The sequence below is a fragment of the Babylonia areolata genome, chromosome 21 (assembly GCF_041734735.1).
Source record: "Babylonia areolata isolate BAREFJ2019XMU chromosome 21, ASM4173473v1, whole genome shotgun sequence".
NCBI lineage: Eukaryota > Metazoa > Mollusca > Gastropoda > Neogastropoda > Buccinidae > Babylonia > Babylonia areolata.
The window spans coordinates 44,513,049-44,530,560 of NC_134896.1; the positions used below are offsets into that span (position 1 = coordinate 44,513,049).

The window sequence follows — 17,512 nt, forward strand, 5'->3', positions numbered from 1 at the left end:
GAAAAAAAAGACACAAGCAACTGGAAAAAAACAAAAACAACAACAACTGATAAATTACTTCAGACACAGCGTGGAGCCAAGAATACGATATTCTGTTGAGGAATCCGTGTCGCAGTGACCGTGCTCTGTGAAAATAATAATAATAAAAAGAAGAAGAAGAATGATAATAAAGGATGTTTCACACTGGGACCAGAGTTACACACATTATGTGTTTAAGTTATCTACAAAGAGTACTAACTTTTAAAAGGAAAAATAGTCAACTCTGCAGTTGCATGTAGACAGGACTGACTGACATACGGTGAAGGAAGAGACAGACAGGAACATAAGGGGGAGAGATATTGCTCGCTCGCTCTCTCTCTCTCCCCCTCTGTGTGTGTGTGTGTGTGTGTGTGTGTGTGTTGGGGGTTCATGGAGATTTTTGAATAGCCACAGCTTGTGCTTCACTGTACAGGTGAAACAGCACTCAGTAATTAAGACCTAATCTTTTGCAACGTTTTTCAAAGTTTAAACGGAGAAAGAAGGGAGGAGGGTTTAAAAAAAAAATAAAAAAATAAAAAATAAAAAAAAAAGAGCAAAAGCTGGTTGGGCCACTTTTACATAATGCTGGCCCCAATTCCAGAAGTCGCCATAGTTAGACACGAACCCCACTGGACGCGATTTAATTGCATTTCAGTCTGGGCCTGTCCGGCCCGTTCAGTTAGTTGCAGTCTTCTCCCGCCAGTAAACTCGTCTGCAGACCAAAACAACAACAAAAACAAACAAAAACAACAACAAAACAAATACAAAAAAAAAAAAAAAACCATGTCGAGGCAGAAAGAATAAGTCAACGAAGACGATGAAAACGAACCAAAAAAATGGAAAGGGCTGAAAACCACCTAACGGAAAGTCGATGATGGCGATGCAGAGATGTGATTCAAATTTTTGAAAGCTCCCAAAACAGACATGGTACAGGAAAGTCAAGGATATGTGAAGGCCTCTAAAAGATTCCAAATCTGAAAAATACAATCTTTTTTCGTTACAGCGATTATGATGTATGAAATAAACAACAACCACTCTTTTGTTTCGTCAATCTGTTTTCTATCATGTTGAATAAGAATATGAAAGTTAATGTTTGCGGGAACAAAGCACTATTTCCCAAATCACTGAACAGAGTATCGAAGACAGATGCTCAAACGATTGCAAAATCTTGGCTTTCATTAATCATAATCATAATAACATTTTTTTTTTAAACCAACATAAATAAAGAAAATAAAAGGACGAAATACATACGGAACTGAGAAAGGTTAAAAAAAAAAAAAGAAAAAAAAAAAAAGAAAAAGAAAGAAAGAAAAGGAAACCCCAATAAATGGCATGGAAGAAACAGCAGTGTCAATGTTGTGCGAGATGGAGGTGCATACATAAAGCAGGAAAGAAAGAAAAAGACTACAGAAAGTAGCAATGTCACTCCTGAGTGAGAACGGAAGTGCAGGGGGGGGGGGGGGGGGATGGGGGAAGGAGGGTGTAGGCAGGGAGCCGGCCGGGCGGCGCATAACACACCGAGGCACTCCGAAACAAATTGTATGGGAGCAAAATACAAAGCGGATATCGCGAGACGTATGAAAGTATCAAAACAGGTTTTCCCAAACAGGTTTTAATAGACGATGTATCCCATTCAAAAGAAAAGAACTTGCACAAAACACACACACACACACACACACACAAAAACAACAACAAAAAAACACTGCCATCATCATCATCCTCGTAAAGGTCACAATCAACATACTGATTACTCTGCTGCGTGGAGGAATGCGTAGAGGTAGAAAAGCTTTGACAGAAAGTCAGACTTAGATAAAAGAGGGGTATTATTATAGGAATACTACTCCATATGGTCTTTTGCACAGACAGGCTACACCTTTCACCACAATATGTTTGCTTTATCGAAAGGGTACACGAAGCGAAATATCATCATGCTCTAAAACCTGGCATATGGGTAAATAATTATTAAACTGAACAGATCTGTGCATTAAGCTATCATATTGATTTAAACTGTCAGCTTGGCGCAACACAAGGTGCCTCACATTGGGCTTGGTTCTCTATAAAGGAAACAGAAAGCGGTCAACTGTGATGTCACATCGACTGTACACGAAACTAACTTTAGAACAAGTGTGGGAAACAACGGATGTTCTGTGATTCAAACTGCAGGCCCATCACATTCATCGTTTTCAAAAGCTGCGACAGTCACATCATTGACATGCAGCATCTGCTTTAGTCGGGCACAACGAAGTTGGCAAACAAGCAGTTTCCACATTAGCACTCACAACTTTGACCTGCCCGTGTTGCTGACGTTTCTGTAGCCTGTTTTAATTCGATTTGCTTTGCAAACCAGCCAAAAGCGAAAGTGAATTCCGTACTTGTTACATTAAAACCTTTCAAAATGGGGGCCTCCATTACTATTCGGAGTATCACATTTATGTTTTTCTCTCGATATATACAATTATTTGCTTTAAAAAGTATAGGGCGATCCATAACTACCTAAAATCTATTTATGTAAGTTACAAAACCAAACAACCAAACCACTTTGTGTCTCCTTTAAAGTGTGGTTGTACCGTGTAACCCAAATTAGTAAACATGAACAAACGGGTTATTAATGATAATGCAGTAAACATTGTTGTCAGGTCACCAATGTCCCAGCTATCTGTTTCTGGCAGTTGTACACATACCGGCTGTTTTGATTTGCTGCTATGTCAGTTCGTATTATCCACACTAAAGTTTTGTTTTGATAGCATACTAGCCTATATTTTGTGTCATCAATTTTGCAGAAGTGAGACGGGCATAGGGAGTACCACGTTACCTGTTTACATAATCCGCTTCCCGCCTGACCTTCCAAATGAGAAAATCCAAAAATGTCTTCATTGGTCATTGCTGTTAATCTTGTACTTTTGGAGAAAACAAACATTGAAACACGACAATATCAAATTTCCGCAAATACTTAAACATTATCTAGTGCTGGCGCTTGCGTTGATGCAGCAGCAGTTGTTTTCCTCCTGTTTAGGAATCCCGGAAAACAGTAAATCGCGTTTTAGCTTTTCCTCCTTTGACAGACAAAACGCTGTAACCAAGGGGCCACAGCACATCGAAAAATCACGTCATCGAAAAATTAAGACGCAGAAGAAATAAAAGAACGGCACTGAACAGGATGCAAACTATTCAGCCCCCATGGTGGAATACCGACACAGAGAGAGCCTGGATAGAAAAACATGCGGCTGTCAAACTTTGGCAAAAAGAAAAAACAAAACCATCTCCGGACAAAGATATTGAAACAAAAATGAAAGAAAAAACTAAACAGTTTGAAGTCATTGCTCAAGAGGCCAAAAATGACAAGTGGAAACAGTTTTGCGAGGCACTCAGTTATGACACAACATTGACAGAGTTCTGGCAATTTTATCGTCGCATGGTAGGGAAAACGTGCACAACAACAACCCCAGACATGTTAGACACTGACGGAACCAAGCTTAAGACAAACGAAGAAAAAGGATCTGCCCTGCTCAAACGTTTCATACAACAGAGTGATCAAAGAAACTTAGATGAGAAAAAGAAATATGTTGAGGAGTTAAACCAAACCCTTATGCAGACTGGACCTGATGATGACTTGAAAATAGATGATCTAAACGAAGCAATAGCTAAATACAAGAAAGAATCGGCTCCTGGCCCAGACAAAGTTTGCTACTCAGACATCAAGGAGCTATCGGAAGAAGACAGAAGCAAACTTTTCAATCTATATCAAAACAGTTTCCACAATGGACATGTGCCGGAGGACTGGACACACAGCTTCTTAAAACCCATACCAAAACCAGGAAAGGACCATCGTCAGGTAAGCGGCTACCAGATCCTAACCATGCAAAACATTGCTGGAAAGCTCACGGAACGCATGATAGCCAGGAAACTTGCAAGGGATCTTGAACACAGGCACATTCTCCCTTCAAATCAAGGTGGTTACAGAACAGGCAAGTCCACATGGGAAAATGCAGCTGCTTTTGCATATGAGGTGTATGAAGGATTTCAAAGAAAAGAAGAAACACTAGCAGTAGCAATCGACCTTGAAGATGCCTACAATAAAGTCCAGTTTGCACACGTCATGGAGCTGCTACTAAGGTATGGAGTAAGTTTGACACTGACAAGATGGATAGCAGCAGCGCTTCAGGAAAGAACCGTCGTCCTACGCCTCGGAGATTGGATGTCTGCACCTTCTAAACTATCCATGGGACTGCCACAAGGGTCTCCGCTCTCTCCTGTCCTCTACAATGTCTACACGAAGGGCCTTGCAACAATGGAATAGCTCGGGTGCTTACTCTTGCGGATGATGGCCTGGTCTTCAAAACTTCGAAAGATGCTCAGGAAATAACTAAAGCCGTCCAGAAACAACTAAACAATATTGCTCAATGGTGCAAAGTCACAGGATCTTCCATCAATCCAGCGAAAGCCCAAACGTTGCTGTGCACCCTCAACAACAAAACCGCGAGCAAATCACCACCTTCTGTGTCATTCAATGGGATTCAAATCGAGAAAACTGAATGCCTACGCTACCTAGGAATACACTTCGACAGGATGCTGACCTTCAGAAAACATACGGAAAATACTGTTCTCAAATGCAAAAAGGGCCTTTCAGTCTTAAAAGCAATGGCAACCAAAGGTATTGAACAACGCCACCTCTTCCTGCTATACCAATCACTCGTCCTCAGTGTGATCGACTACGGACTTGGGCTAACAACACCGTCTCAAAGCAACCTCCTAAAATTAGAAAGAGAACAAAATGAAGCTATTAGGCTGATCCTTGGAACAACAAAAGACACGCCCACAGAAACCATGCGATACCTGCTTGACCTTCCTTCAGTGCAGGCCAGAAACAAGTTAGAACAGGTCAAGACCTACTTCAAAGCATTAGAAAACCCTCAAAACCCACTGCATGACGCAGTCAAAGAACCAAAAGGCAGCCGTCTAGGACGAGGAAGATCATGGATGGGGGAAGCAGAAGACACAATCCAGCTAGTATGCCGACTACAAGACCTGAAAGAAACAAAAGAACGGGAGAAAAACCCCGAAAACCTCAACCATTCAACACAGCCATTTCACCCACTCTAGGAAGACATTGTCGGGAATGGCCAGAGGGCAAAACTGATGCGGAAGTAAAGCTACTCATAGAAGAAAACAGTAAAGAAGAGGACATCATCATACACACAGATGGCTCAGTCACCAAAGACCAATCTGGTTGGGGATTCACTGCGAAACAAAATGGAAAAACAATTTGGGAAGAGAATGCTGCCTACAAAGTCACAACCTCCAGCCTAACGATGGAAGTTGAAGCTGCGACACATGCCCTCCAGTGGCTATCGTCCATCCATACGCCCGGAAACCTACATGCCATGATTCTAACCGACTCAATGAACCTCATACAGAAAATTGAAAACGGAATGGGAAGCCCAGAGTGGCATAAGGCAATGCGCACCTTTCAGATTAAAAAACTCACATGGTCATACTGCCCGGGACATGCAGGTGTTAAGGGAAATGAGCGAGCTGACAGACTTGCTGGTAACGCAACAACAACGAGCGGCCTACATCTAGGAAAATCGGAAATCCTCAGAAAAGTCAAAGAATATCAAAAAGAACAGGTACAAGGCCATCACACCATCGATCGCCTCAAAGAAATAAAAGCAGAGAGAGGGAGCGGCCGCAAGTCTGACATGAAAGGTAGGGCACGATGCTTTGCAAATCAAACAAATATCGGCATCATTTCCAAACCAACATTGCGCAAATTTCTTCAAAATGGAACAGAGTCTCTGTGGGCTTTTCCAAATACAATAGACTGAGCAATACACTAGACGCCACGTTCTTGGCATCAGAGATCTTTTCCCATCCCTCTTGCAGCCAATCAGTGGCAGCCTCTGTGCGTGTGTGTATATGTGTGTTTGTGTGTATGTGTGGGTCTGTGCTTTTGAGTGCTTTGAGTGCGTTTGTGCATGCACGAGAGTGTAAGTGTACACAAGTGTCAGGAGAGTTCTGTGCACGTGTGTGTGTGTGTGTGTGTGTGTGTGAGGGGAGGTGGGGGTGCGGGGGGGAGGTGGGGTAGAGGATGAGGTATGTGAGTGTATGCATGCCAGCACTGTGGGAGCAACAGGATATTGGAACGTATATATATATATATCTTTGTATATATGTGTGTGGGATTGGGGGTGGGAGATACGGGCGTATGTGTGTGTGCTTGTACAAGTAAGTGTTCATCTCTGTGTGTGTTTGTGTGTGTGTGTGTGTGTGTGTGTGCTGTGGAAGCTGCGATACAGTAGACTAGAAATGAGTGTGTGGAGGGGGGGTGGGGGTTGGGGGGGGGGGGGGCAGAGGAGGTGCAAGGTAATGTGTGTGTGTGTGTGTTGGAGCTCATGTACGTTTATATGTATTTGACTGTGCTTTCATATCTGTGAAACTGCATGTTTGGTGCATATCTGTTATGCATTTTGGATGTATGTGTGAATGTGTGTCTTCATGTTTTACATTTATTTGCTTATTTATCATCACTGTTGTCTTTTTTGTCTTTTTAAAAAAATTATTTTATTAGTATTATTATTATTATTACTACTACCTTTTTCTATATTATAATTTTTTTTTTTTTATTTATGTAAGCTTATCTATTATTTATTCCCCCTTTTTTTCTTCTTTTTTTTTCTCTCTCAAGGCCTGACTAAGCGCGTTGGGTTACGCTGCTGGTCAGGCATCTGCTTGGCAGATGTGGAGTAGCGTATATGGTTTTGTCCGAACGCAGTGACGCCTCCTTGAGCTACTGAAACTGAAACTGAAAAACTGAATTAATCACACATTACTATTATCATATAAAATTCATTTGTCAGTGGGAAAGCAGTACGATTCATGTTACATGAAGTCCCTCCGATGGAAAGGGGAGCAGTGTACATCGAACAGCATACAAATTCCATGACGCAAATCGAGGGCAGAAGCGAGGTGGGTGTAGTTCTAAACCATGTCACCGGTCCAGCCTGCCCGCTCACCAGCACAAGGTCAATCTGCAGGGGGCCAAGAAAAGTCACTCCGGCGCTTATGCAATTTTTTCCCGGCTGACCTCGATCCTCCTGACCCGGTTTGGCGGGGTCAACGGACAGCAGTTTGATTGGAGAGGGAGGGAAAAGAGGGCACGACTGAGTCGAGTGAAGTGTGGGAACAGCTGTGAAAGGCGTCTGGTGTGCGTGGCCGGCTGGGGGTGGGGCTGTCACGTCGCCTGTCTGCTTCCTGTTTTCAGGTATCTGGGTGATATATTATTTGTCATCTGTTTCTTCGCTGCCTTTCTAAATACCCCTACCTTCCCCAGTCCCCTCCCCCTACCACCCACCCCAGAGTCCCCAGACTCCCCCCCCCCCCCACCACCACCACGCCCCCTCCAATCGTCTGCTTAAAAATTCTTTCAAAATGAAATTTAAAACAGTAATATTGTCTTTGTAATTGAAGAAAACAAAAGATTACATCTATCTATATGATATAATACTGTATATATAAGAATATATATATATATATATATATAGAGAGAGAGAGAGAGAGAGAATAACATATATATAAGTGTGTGTGTGTGTGTGTGTGTGTGTGTGTGTGTGTGTGTGCGTGTGTGTGTGTGCGTGTGAGAGAGAGATTCTAGATGGTTTAATGTTCATAAGTCATCAGGCTCCTAACATTGTCAACAATAACAGACAGTATTCTAGTACATTACAATTTTGCTTGGACTCTGAATTGCACAATCCTATAATCTACTTAGCTGACATGTGGTTAAGTCACACACACACACACACACACACACACACACACACACTCTCTCTCTCTCTCTCTCTCTCTCTCTCTCTCTCTCTCTCTCTCTGTCTCTCTCTCTCTCTCTCTCGCACACACACACAAACACACATACACACCACACGCGCGCGCGCGCGCGCACGCGCGTGCGATGCATCCTTCATTTGAATTGAGTTGTGGCCTGCGGCTCACACCTGCACTGCATGTGTATGGATATTCGTCCAGAACAGGAAAAGCAAATAATCGATTATTTGCTCAGCTCCATCAATATGTCACGCTTTTTATCAGCGTAAAATACAAACTGGACTAGATTATGCATTGACATTACATCAGAGCATTGCATTAAATCACTGAATAGCTCTTCATTAAAACCCCTTCAGTGCCAGGGAAAAAACAGCAGAAAGTGGTGTTTTAGGCCATAAATCATTATCCAGAACAATAAGCCTAAAACAGAAAATAGTCTGGAGATATAACACTCTAAACGAACTGTGTGAATTTTCAGCCTTCCATAGCTATTTCTCTTTTTCTGAGGACGTCACTATGTACGTACGTAACACGTTTATGGCAGTCAAGGGGTTGTGTTTGATCTAAAATATTGATACCGTAATTCTTTGTAGCATGGACAAATACAAATAAAATGTACTTTATTTTCTATTTGATCGTTGCAAACATTACATAAAACACTTAATTTATTGTCTTGAACAAATCGAAAAGCGTTTGCGTTGAGAGGAAGAACACCCATTCTGAGTTCTGTGATCATATCTCTAAAACGTTTTATTCTAATTTATCTCTGATCCGATTAAGTTTAGACACAATCACTGTTTCTCACACATGGCGAGATACGGTAATATTCGGATACTGACTAAGATTTCGAACCAAGTCAACGCATGTAGTTCAGTAAGACTGCTTTCAGTTGAAGACTTGTTGCATCAAAAGTTCCAAACAACAAAGTTCAAAGTAGAAGATCACCCAATTAAATTACCTTGATTTTGGCTTTTACTGTCTGGTGAAGTTTTATCACGAAATGATGTAGTTTATCAGTTCACAAGACAGACGAAGTGTGGAACGAAAAAATTCGTTGTATCCAAAACACGTCAGTCCCTTACGCGCTTATTGTTTTGCAAAATTTGATTACAACAGCCAGATTTTACACCACACAAGTTCTGAAAAACCAAACTATGCATTGACTGTGAATGAATTTCTTAAACTTTATTAAGTTTGAAGCATTTCACCTTTAGTAGTGCTTGAGATGAAGTCAGGTGTCACATTGGGACACGGAACACATGTTCTTCGGTTCTGCTTTACGCAGATAATAAAATTCCTTATTTTTAGTTGTTGTTTGTTGTTGTTATTGTTGTTGTTGTTTGATTTAGTGTTTTCTCATAGTCTTACTTTTATTACATTTTGTTTTTCTGCAATCCTACATATTTGTTCACTGTGAGGATAACGCTAATCAGTTTTCTGTTGATTGACCAATAGAAAGATACAAAGAATCCGGTGTTTTGATCACAATTCTTCAGATAAAGAGGAAAACTTTTGTCAAGTGATATAAATAGTACAATTCTCATTTCATAATAAGATGAACAGTAGTACTTTAAACAGTTAAACACTGGGGAGAATTGATGTGAAAATGGAGTGCCTGCAGTGTTTCTGAAAAATAAAATCATCCAGGGTGGGGAAGTTAGTTTAGGTATTTTGGGTTCTATGTTACAAATGTTATAAGGTTTTAGGTAATCATTAATAAAATACATAATTCTGCACAGGCTTTGTTTGAATGCATTGCAATGGCTAAGGATCGCATGATAGATTCATTACTATTATAAATCCAGTAATTTAAACATCTGTGTCGGGAAAGTTAGTTTAGGTAACTTGGATTCAAAGTTACACGTGTTAGAACAGTTTTACATAATCATTAATAAAATCTATGATCCATTGTTATCATTATGATTATTATTTATACCCCACGCTAAATCGACGTCTACTGCACCAGGGTTCGTGAGTCACATTTGCAAATACCGGTTCATTTCCAAAGAAAAATATGTATTTCATACCGTTCTTTTCACATCAAGACATGATGTTCAATTTTGCCATCATCTGCCCTCCATACTTTCCGAATTTATTGTCTGGACAGAGCGCCGATAATGTTCATTGAAACCGAACCGGGTTAACACATATTTAGATATTTATATTCTACACGTTAATAAGCGGAGCATGGAGTATATCCAAGTTGTGCATTGCGTAAAATATCAACAAAATTGTACTTACAAACTAAATGATCCCGTTTGCTGCCTTCATAAATTCACCTTTGCAGTCGGTGTAATACCGATTTCATTCTTTATGATATGTCATGAATGGTAGGAAACTGGAAAACATTCATAAAAGCGGATTTGTGTCTTCTACCAATTTAGTATAAAATACATGAAATTGAAAATGTTTGTTTCCTTTTTACCCCAAAGAGCTCTGTTCCTAGCTTTCTATTCAGAATCAGTAGTCTGACACAGTGACATGCTCACAGATCAGCATCAGCGCAGCAGCAGTCAGTCACATGTACTGTACCGCGCTGAACGCTTTCCTCTGGCGACCCTTATACCGCGCTTGTGTAACCTTCGCCTGTGCTTGCCTTGCAACTCTTTGTAAGGTGCTCTCACACAGGCAGATGTAATAAAAATATTCAATTCTGGACATTAAAAATCAAAATCTCCTTATGTTCCCGCCCCCCTATAGTGGTCAACTTTATGTCAGTGTGATCAGTATGATTTATTCTATTTTATCGTAAAAAGAACGGTTTTGTTGCAGACATATTGACCTAATGCAAATTTTAATCTAAATTCCCTGGCCTAAATTGGACAAATCGGGATTAAGCAGTGAATCTGTCAGTCATTCACTTAGCATCACTAGGACAAGTCAAAGATTGGTCATTTCAGTTCAGCTAGTTGGGGGAGTGAGTGCTGTAGCTTGCATTAGTATGCACAGTATGTTATGGGAAAGGATAAAACCAGTCAGCACAGCTGTGTGGTTCGTCCGTCGGGATCGACGAGGACCATCTAGTCATCCTGGGGGTGGGTGGGTTGGGCTCTGTGGGTGCGCAGATGACTGGTCAGGCCAATCCGCGCCCGGAAGGTTCTGACGCAGTGTGGACAGGGGATGGTGGCGGCTGTTGGGGACTTGCTGGCATTACTTTTCCTGGCCTGTCTGCGTTGCTCTGCTGCAGCGATTCCATTGGCCTCACAGGATTTGGCGCCTTTGTGGACAGCTGAACGCCACTTTGGTCTGTCCATTGCATTCAGCTCCCATGTGTCATGGCTGATGTTGAAGGCCTTCAGAGAAGCTTTCAGAGTGTCTTTGAAGCGCTTCTTTTGGCCTCCATGGGAGTGCTTGCCATGTTGGAGTTCGCCGTACAGCAGTTTCTTGGGGAGCCGGTGGTCTGGCATGCAAACTACATGGCCTGCCCAGCGCAGCTGGGCCTGCATCACGATGGTGTAGATACTGGGCAAGTTTGCACGAGTGAGCACCTCTGTGTCAGGGATCTTCTCTTGCCACTTTATGCCGAGAAGTTTTCTGAGGCTGGTGGTGTGGAAGTGGTTCAGCTTTTTGGCGTGGCATTTGTAGACCGTCCATGATTCACATCCATAGAGCAGTGTGGTGAGAACAATGGCTTTGTATACTTTGAGCTTCGTCTCCAGGGTGATGCCTCTCCTGTTCCAAACGTTCTTATGGAGTCTGCCGAAGGCAGCGCTGGCTTTGGCGAGTCTGGCATTCACCTCATCGTCGATGACAACTGTGCGACAGAGTGTACTGCCCAGGTATGTGAACTTGTCCACCGCGTTCAGTCGTTGCCTGTTGATGAAGATGTTTGGTTCAACGTAAGGCTTTCCAGCTAGTTCTTCGCTGTCTCCCAGAAGAAATGAACACTAACACAGACTGACTGACTGAATGGTGATGTGAAGTGCAAGGAAATCCTTGATGGGCTGTGAGTACATGACTTTTAATGGTTTTATGCTATGCTGATAACTTAAGTTTTGTTGGGAACAATGTTTTGTGCCAGTGAACAGCCAGTTTAAGTTGATCTTGTGGTTTGTGGAAAGAAAAGGGGTTAATGTGTTAATCATGAAAGCTACCATCTGAGGGAAGTACTGGCCTATATCTTTTGAGTCCATGCCCCCCCCCCCCCCCCCCCCCCCCCCCCGCCGTACCCCCCCTGTTCTATTTGGTTACAGATATTTTGTTCTGATTTCTGGCATTAATGATAGTGAAGTGATATGTCAGTGTATTGTCAGTTGTTGACTGACTGTGGAAATAATGCAAGCATTGAGAGGTGAGAAGCCATGGAGATGGTATGTGTGTAGGTGTGTATAGTATTTTGGTTTTGCTACAATTAATTTGGGTTTTAATGTATTTTGGATGTATTACTTACTTGTTTTGTATATTAGGTGGCATCAGTTAAATGTGAAATGAACATATCTATAAACTAACACACTATCAGTGTGTGTTGAGGATTTTTCATGTGCGTGTGCACATTGGGGTAACAGCAAGTGTTGTGGAACACGTTTGACTTGTTGGTAGTTGTGATAACATATGTAGGAGTTGTGCTATGTGTCAGTGGTTTACTTTGTTCAGACTAAGTGGGAAAGCACATTGTGATGTGATTAGTGAGTGAGTAAACAATGAGAGCACTGACGGTCAGTGCTATGTTGTTGCACATAGTTTGTTGTTTACCAGAGATATGTTGGAAGTAATGATTTCCATACCTGTACCTGTGTCAATGGGACACTTTGTGAAGACAAAGAGGATATTTGTTTGGTCATGGTAACACACAGTTTTATTGAATGATGGGTAACATGAGTTGAACACAGGGCTGTACTGGTCAGTGATATGTTTTGTGCACAGTATGGTATGTCACTGTTGGTGGCAGGTAAGCTTGATGAAGCTTATATTACCTCACCTAGATTTATGTGTGAGAGGAGTGCATGCTGGTGGACATGTGATGAAAGGTGCTGAGAGGGAATAGGCCTTTCATGTCAGTGATGTCATGATATTTTGAGATTTTACCTGACCTGGGTTTTGGTTGTGTGTTTGTGTTCCAGGTGTGCTCCTTGTAGGTGCTGCTTTAGGTGTAGGGTGAACTTTTCACTGTGTGCTGCTTGTAGGTGCTGCTTTAGGTGTTGGGTGAACTTTTTACTGTGTGCTGCTTGTAGGAAGTACTTGAAGTAGGCAGTGTGTTCTGCTTTATGGAGGGCTGTGAGTTGTTTCAAGTTGCTTTTGCTAAGTAGGGTGAACTGCTTAGTGTGTATACTGCTTATACGTGTCATTGTAAAGTAAAAGTAAACACTCTATAAAAACCACTCCATGTGACCCTGCTATCAGTGTGAAGAGAGAGAGAGTGCAAGTGAGTGCGTGCATCATCAGTCGATCCTATATCCCCGTCTGCTCCCCTCTCTCTTGGAATCAAACCACCTTTTCGAACAAACAGTTTTTACATAAGACTTTTGCACTCATGATGTGTAGCCCATGAGTTCATTCAGTGAACTTTTCTTGTCATTGTTGCGTGATTATGACCTTTACAGCCCCAGCGATGAGTCTATAAAGTGAACTCTGATACTCATAATATTAGGATTATGACTTTTAAGCTCATGATGTATGGCCTCTTGGGCCGTTCAGTGAGCTCCAATTTCTTTCCTATTATCTTCGGATTTTGACGTTTATATCCTTCATGAGTCCATGAATCTGATGTTGAATTCTTGATCCCATTCAGTCATTTATCATCAAACCATGGCCACAAATACCACCAAGAGGCTTTCGTTATCAGATTACAAGATGATGATAATAATGATAATAATGTTTTAATAATAATAATAATAATAATGATAGTATATACATAAACAAATAAAATAGATAAATAAATGTCACCTCATTTGCATGGCAGATACTATAACATACCCCAACATCTGTTTCGTTTCAATGTTGAGGCCTTACGTTCACTGACAATTCTGAATTGCCACCAATCCCATGTATCATAGATATATGTTTGCACATGAATCAACACTCTTTATGCTGGGGGCATGTCTATGCTCTTCGTGGAAGACCTGTCGCAACAGCCAATCTTTGTCTCGTCTTCAGTCTGCAGTATTAATACTATCACATTCCGACATGAGTGTAACTTTCAGTATGTCTCATTTCGTTTTAATAATACGTTGTGTTGCTTAACTGAACTAGTCAGTATCACATACGGCAGTCTTACCTTTAAACTCCCCATGATAAACCACTGCTTTTATTATAATATTCACCTTCATTACGACACCAACCCAATAAATTTAGTGTATGAACACAAATTAAGTTCTCTTTCACTTGATGACTTCAGGACTTTAAAGAGCCTCCTCGATATTTACAAAGTGAGCAGTGTGCTGAACTGGACAGATTGTGTTTCACCTGCCCTGTCCTACTTCAAACCCACAGCCAGCTTCGACTGCCCAGCTACCCGGACCATAATCACCGGCTGTATCACAAACTCCGCCTCTGGTCTGTGCGGTATCAGGGGCCGTCTCCAAATACAAGACCTTTCTGAGGCAGCACAACAGAACTGTAAGCTGTCCTGGAGACCAGCAACCCACAAACAATATAGCACTGCACTCGGCAAGTGGGCTTCCGACTGTAATTATTTCCTCATTCTGAAGGGATATACATGGTTGAAGGCTGGCCTAGCGAGCATGCTTCATCGTGCACTCAAACTGTAATTCTTTCCTTGCGCCTTTCATGGGGTAGAACCACGATCAAACATCCACTTACATGTAAATCTTGTTTAACCTTTCAATTATCATTTAATCTATATACAGTAAATTAACCATCTTAATACTGAAGTTCATAATTTTGACGATTGAGTGTGTGTGTGTGTGTGCGCGCGCGCGCGCGCGCGCGTGCGTGCGTGCGCGCATGTGTGTGCGTGTGCGTGTGTGTTTGTGTGTGCAGTACACTGACTTGTTAGGGAAACAGGAGGAGTGGCCAGTGGCAGGAAAGGCCCCGTGAGCCATGACAGCTGCTGTGTTCAACACGACCCCCGCCACGTCGTGTGCCAGCCTGCCCAGCACACAGTCCGTCGTCACCCCGCCCGGTCTCAGGTCCATGAGGTAGGGGGCACGAGCTACGGTCCGGGGCAGGGCTGGGGAGGTGCAACCGTCTCTCTCGCCACCCCTCACAGCAGGCGTGTTGGCCACTGCCGGGGACGTGGACGAACTGCTGGTTAAGGAGACAGACGGGAGGTGAACACCCGTGGCCATCTCTGCCGTTCCGCTACCAGGTGGCGAGGAGGAAGAGGTCAGGTCCCCCGACGTCTTGTCACTGCCTGCACTGTCACTGTCCAGGCTGCCCCCCAGCCTGACCAGCTTCTTCACTGACAAGTCGAAGGGTTCGTTCATTTGGGGGACTACTGTGAAGACCCCTCTGCCCGAGGCCGAGGAGGAGGTGAAAGATGAAGACGACGACAAAGAAGGAGAAAATGAGGTCAAAGATGTGCTGGTGTCAACAAGAGGTAGAGAGGAGGGCCCACAACACCTAGGCAGAGGGGGGAGAGTGGGGAGAGGAGAATGAGGGTGATGGTGTGCGCCCTGAGCCGCCAGGTAGGCCAACATGGAGGTACTGATGGGGCCCGTCACAGCCTGTCCTGAGGTACTGGTATCCATAAGAGGTAGCTGGAACGCTGCGTGAATGTACTTGGGGGCAGCAGGGGCCCCCTTCACACTCTGCAACAATTTCCCTGAAGTGAGCGCTGCACGCTCTAAGTAAGATGCAGCCATCGCCCCTGAAGACGCCGGGGTACAGTCTTTAATCAACGAAGTGAGGTAAGTGCGCTTCACGAGGTTCTTTTTGGATATTACAGTGCCATCTCCCTGCATGTTGTTGCCACTGTCAGCCTTGTCAGAAGCTGACCGCACAGGCTGGAAGCTGGCAGAGGGCCGGTGAAGAGCCCCTCCTGAGGAAAATGAGCTGCCGCTACTTCTCTCCATCGGCCAGTGTTCACAGCAGTCTGCGCTTCTCCCAGACTCGGGCACCAACACTCTGTCCCCGTTCCTGCACTTGGCAAAACGCGTTCTGGTCGGGGCAGCAGGCAGAGAAGTGGCAGGAAGGCAATGGCTTTCCACTTCAGGCTCCTGTAGCACAAAAAGCTGTCGCAGCAGACGGAAACGACTGCCTGCAGGATCTGAAGTGTGCAGAGTCTCCCCGCCGGTCCTCAACACCACGCTGTTGAAGCAGCTGGTTGCAGAACTTTCCGTCCTCGCACCCGTGGCAGGTGAAGAAGAGGCCGATGGTACTGATACTAATCGGTTTTCTCCCTCTTTTCCATCCCCACTGCCTGAACACCCACCACCACTCCCTGACGTTCCTGTGTGGGTAGGGGGTGAGCAGCTTGAGGAGGGTGAGGAGCTGGAGGGGGCCATCCCGGAAGACGTTTCTTCCATCCTCTGAAGCTCAAGCTCTTCGCGGGACAGAAACTGCTCGACTGTGGTGGGGCCATTCTTTGGCTTTTTGGGAGGCGGCATGGCGGACTGTGCACTGAAATCAAGGCCTGCCGAAATGGCTCAGGGCAGGGAGACGCTGTGTCGCCCTGCAGTCCTGCTGATGCTGGTGAGCATGGGGGTGGTGATGGTGATAGTGGTGATGGTGGGGCCAGAGGGGGAGAAGTGGGCAGCATAGGCTGGGTAGGGCGGACAGATGATCCGTGTCCGCCATGATGTCTTCATCTGCAACAGATCCCACAACATCTCTGGTTCAGGTAATATTGAGTTGCCTTTGTGTTCTAAACAGAAAGGTGCAAAAGTCTGAAGAGCAAAATAATATCTTTTGATCAGCATGCCAGACAAACTGTACGGAGCAACAATTGGCCTAAAAATATAATTTAAAAAGTCTGAGACAGTGAGGGACAGCATTCCAGTTCTTTCCCATACAACCGAGAGACGTGTGGAAGAGGCAGATGGGCTGGGGCTGGAGGTTGGTGAGATTGTCAAGGGAGAGTAAAGAGAAGGAGACGGGAGAAATGCAGTTTAAGTTTACATGCGGTGAGTGGGCCAGGGTTAGTTGGCATAACCGATCTTAGCAGCAGTATGTTTGTTTAGCGTGAAGGATTTTCCTAAGTCTACGCCAATTCCACAGACGGGGAAATTCTTTACACTAGCCAAACTTAGCGCTGCTAAGATAGCTTGTGCAATACAGCCCAGGAGAATGCAAAAGTAGTTTATATGTGGTGAACGGGCCACGAGAACGGTAAGTATACCTAGTTATTTGGTGAGTGAATTAGGGGATGAAAACACAGTATTTTTTTTCTTTCAGTCTGTCTTTACTTCCTTTCTCCAGTCCTTCCTGATTATGATGATGATGATGATGATGATGATATCAACAACAACAACAACAACAACAACAACAACAACAACAACAACAATAATAATAATAATAATAATAATGATGATGATGATGATGATGATGATGATACTAATGTGAATTTATATAGTGGCTATTCTCTAAATAGGGTTCTAAGCGCTTTACAAAAACGGGCAACACACACACACACACACACACACACACACACACACACACACACACACAGAGAGAGAGAGAGAGAGAGAGCGTGCACTCAACTCTAGACAAGGCCAATGAACAGACCAGTGCTCTCATTTGAAAGGAAATCTCGAATGGACCTGATTTTTCTGAT

The 17,512-nt window shown here is 43.5% G+C and overlaps 1 protein-coding gene across 2 annotated transcripts in view; it reads right to left on the minus strand.

Moving 5' to 3' along the window:
* The window catches only part of LOC143296332 (uncharacterized), a 486,076-nt gene that overhangs the window by 193,659 nt on the left and 274,905 nt on the right, over positions 1-17,512 (minus strand). For both annotated transcript variants that reach the window (XM_076608201.1, XM_076608202.1), the window contains exon 2: positions 14,788-16,547. In XM_076608201.1, the coding sequence (XP_076464316.1) occupies positions 14,788-16,346 (1,559 nt within the window). In that variant the 5' untranslated portion in view covers positions 16,347-16,547. The remainder of the gene's footprint in view (positions 1-14,787; positions 16,548-17,512) is intronic.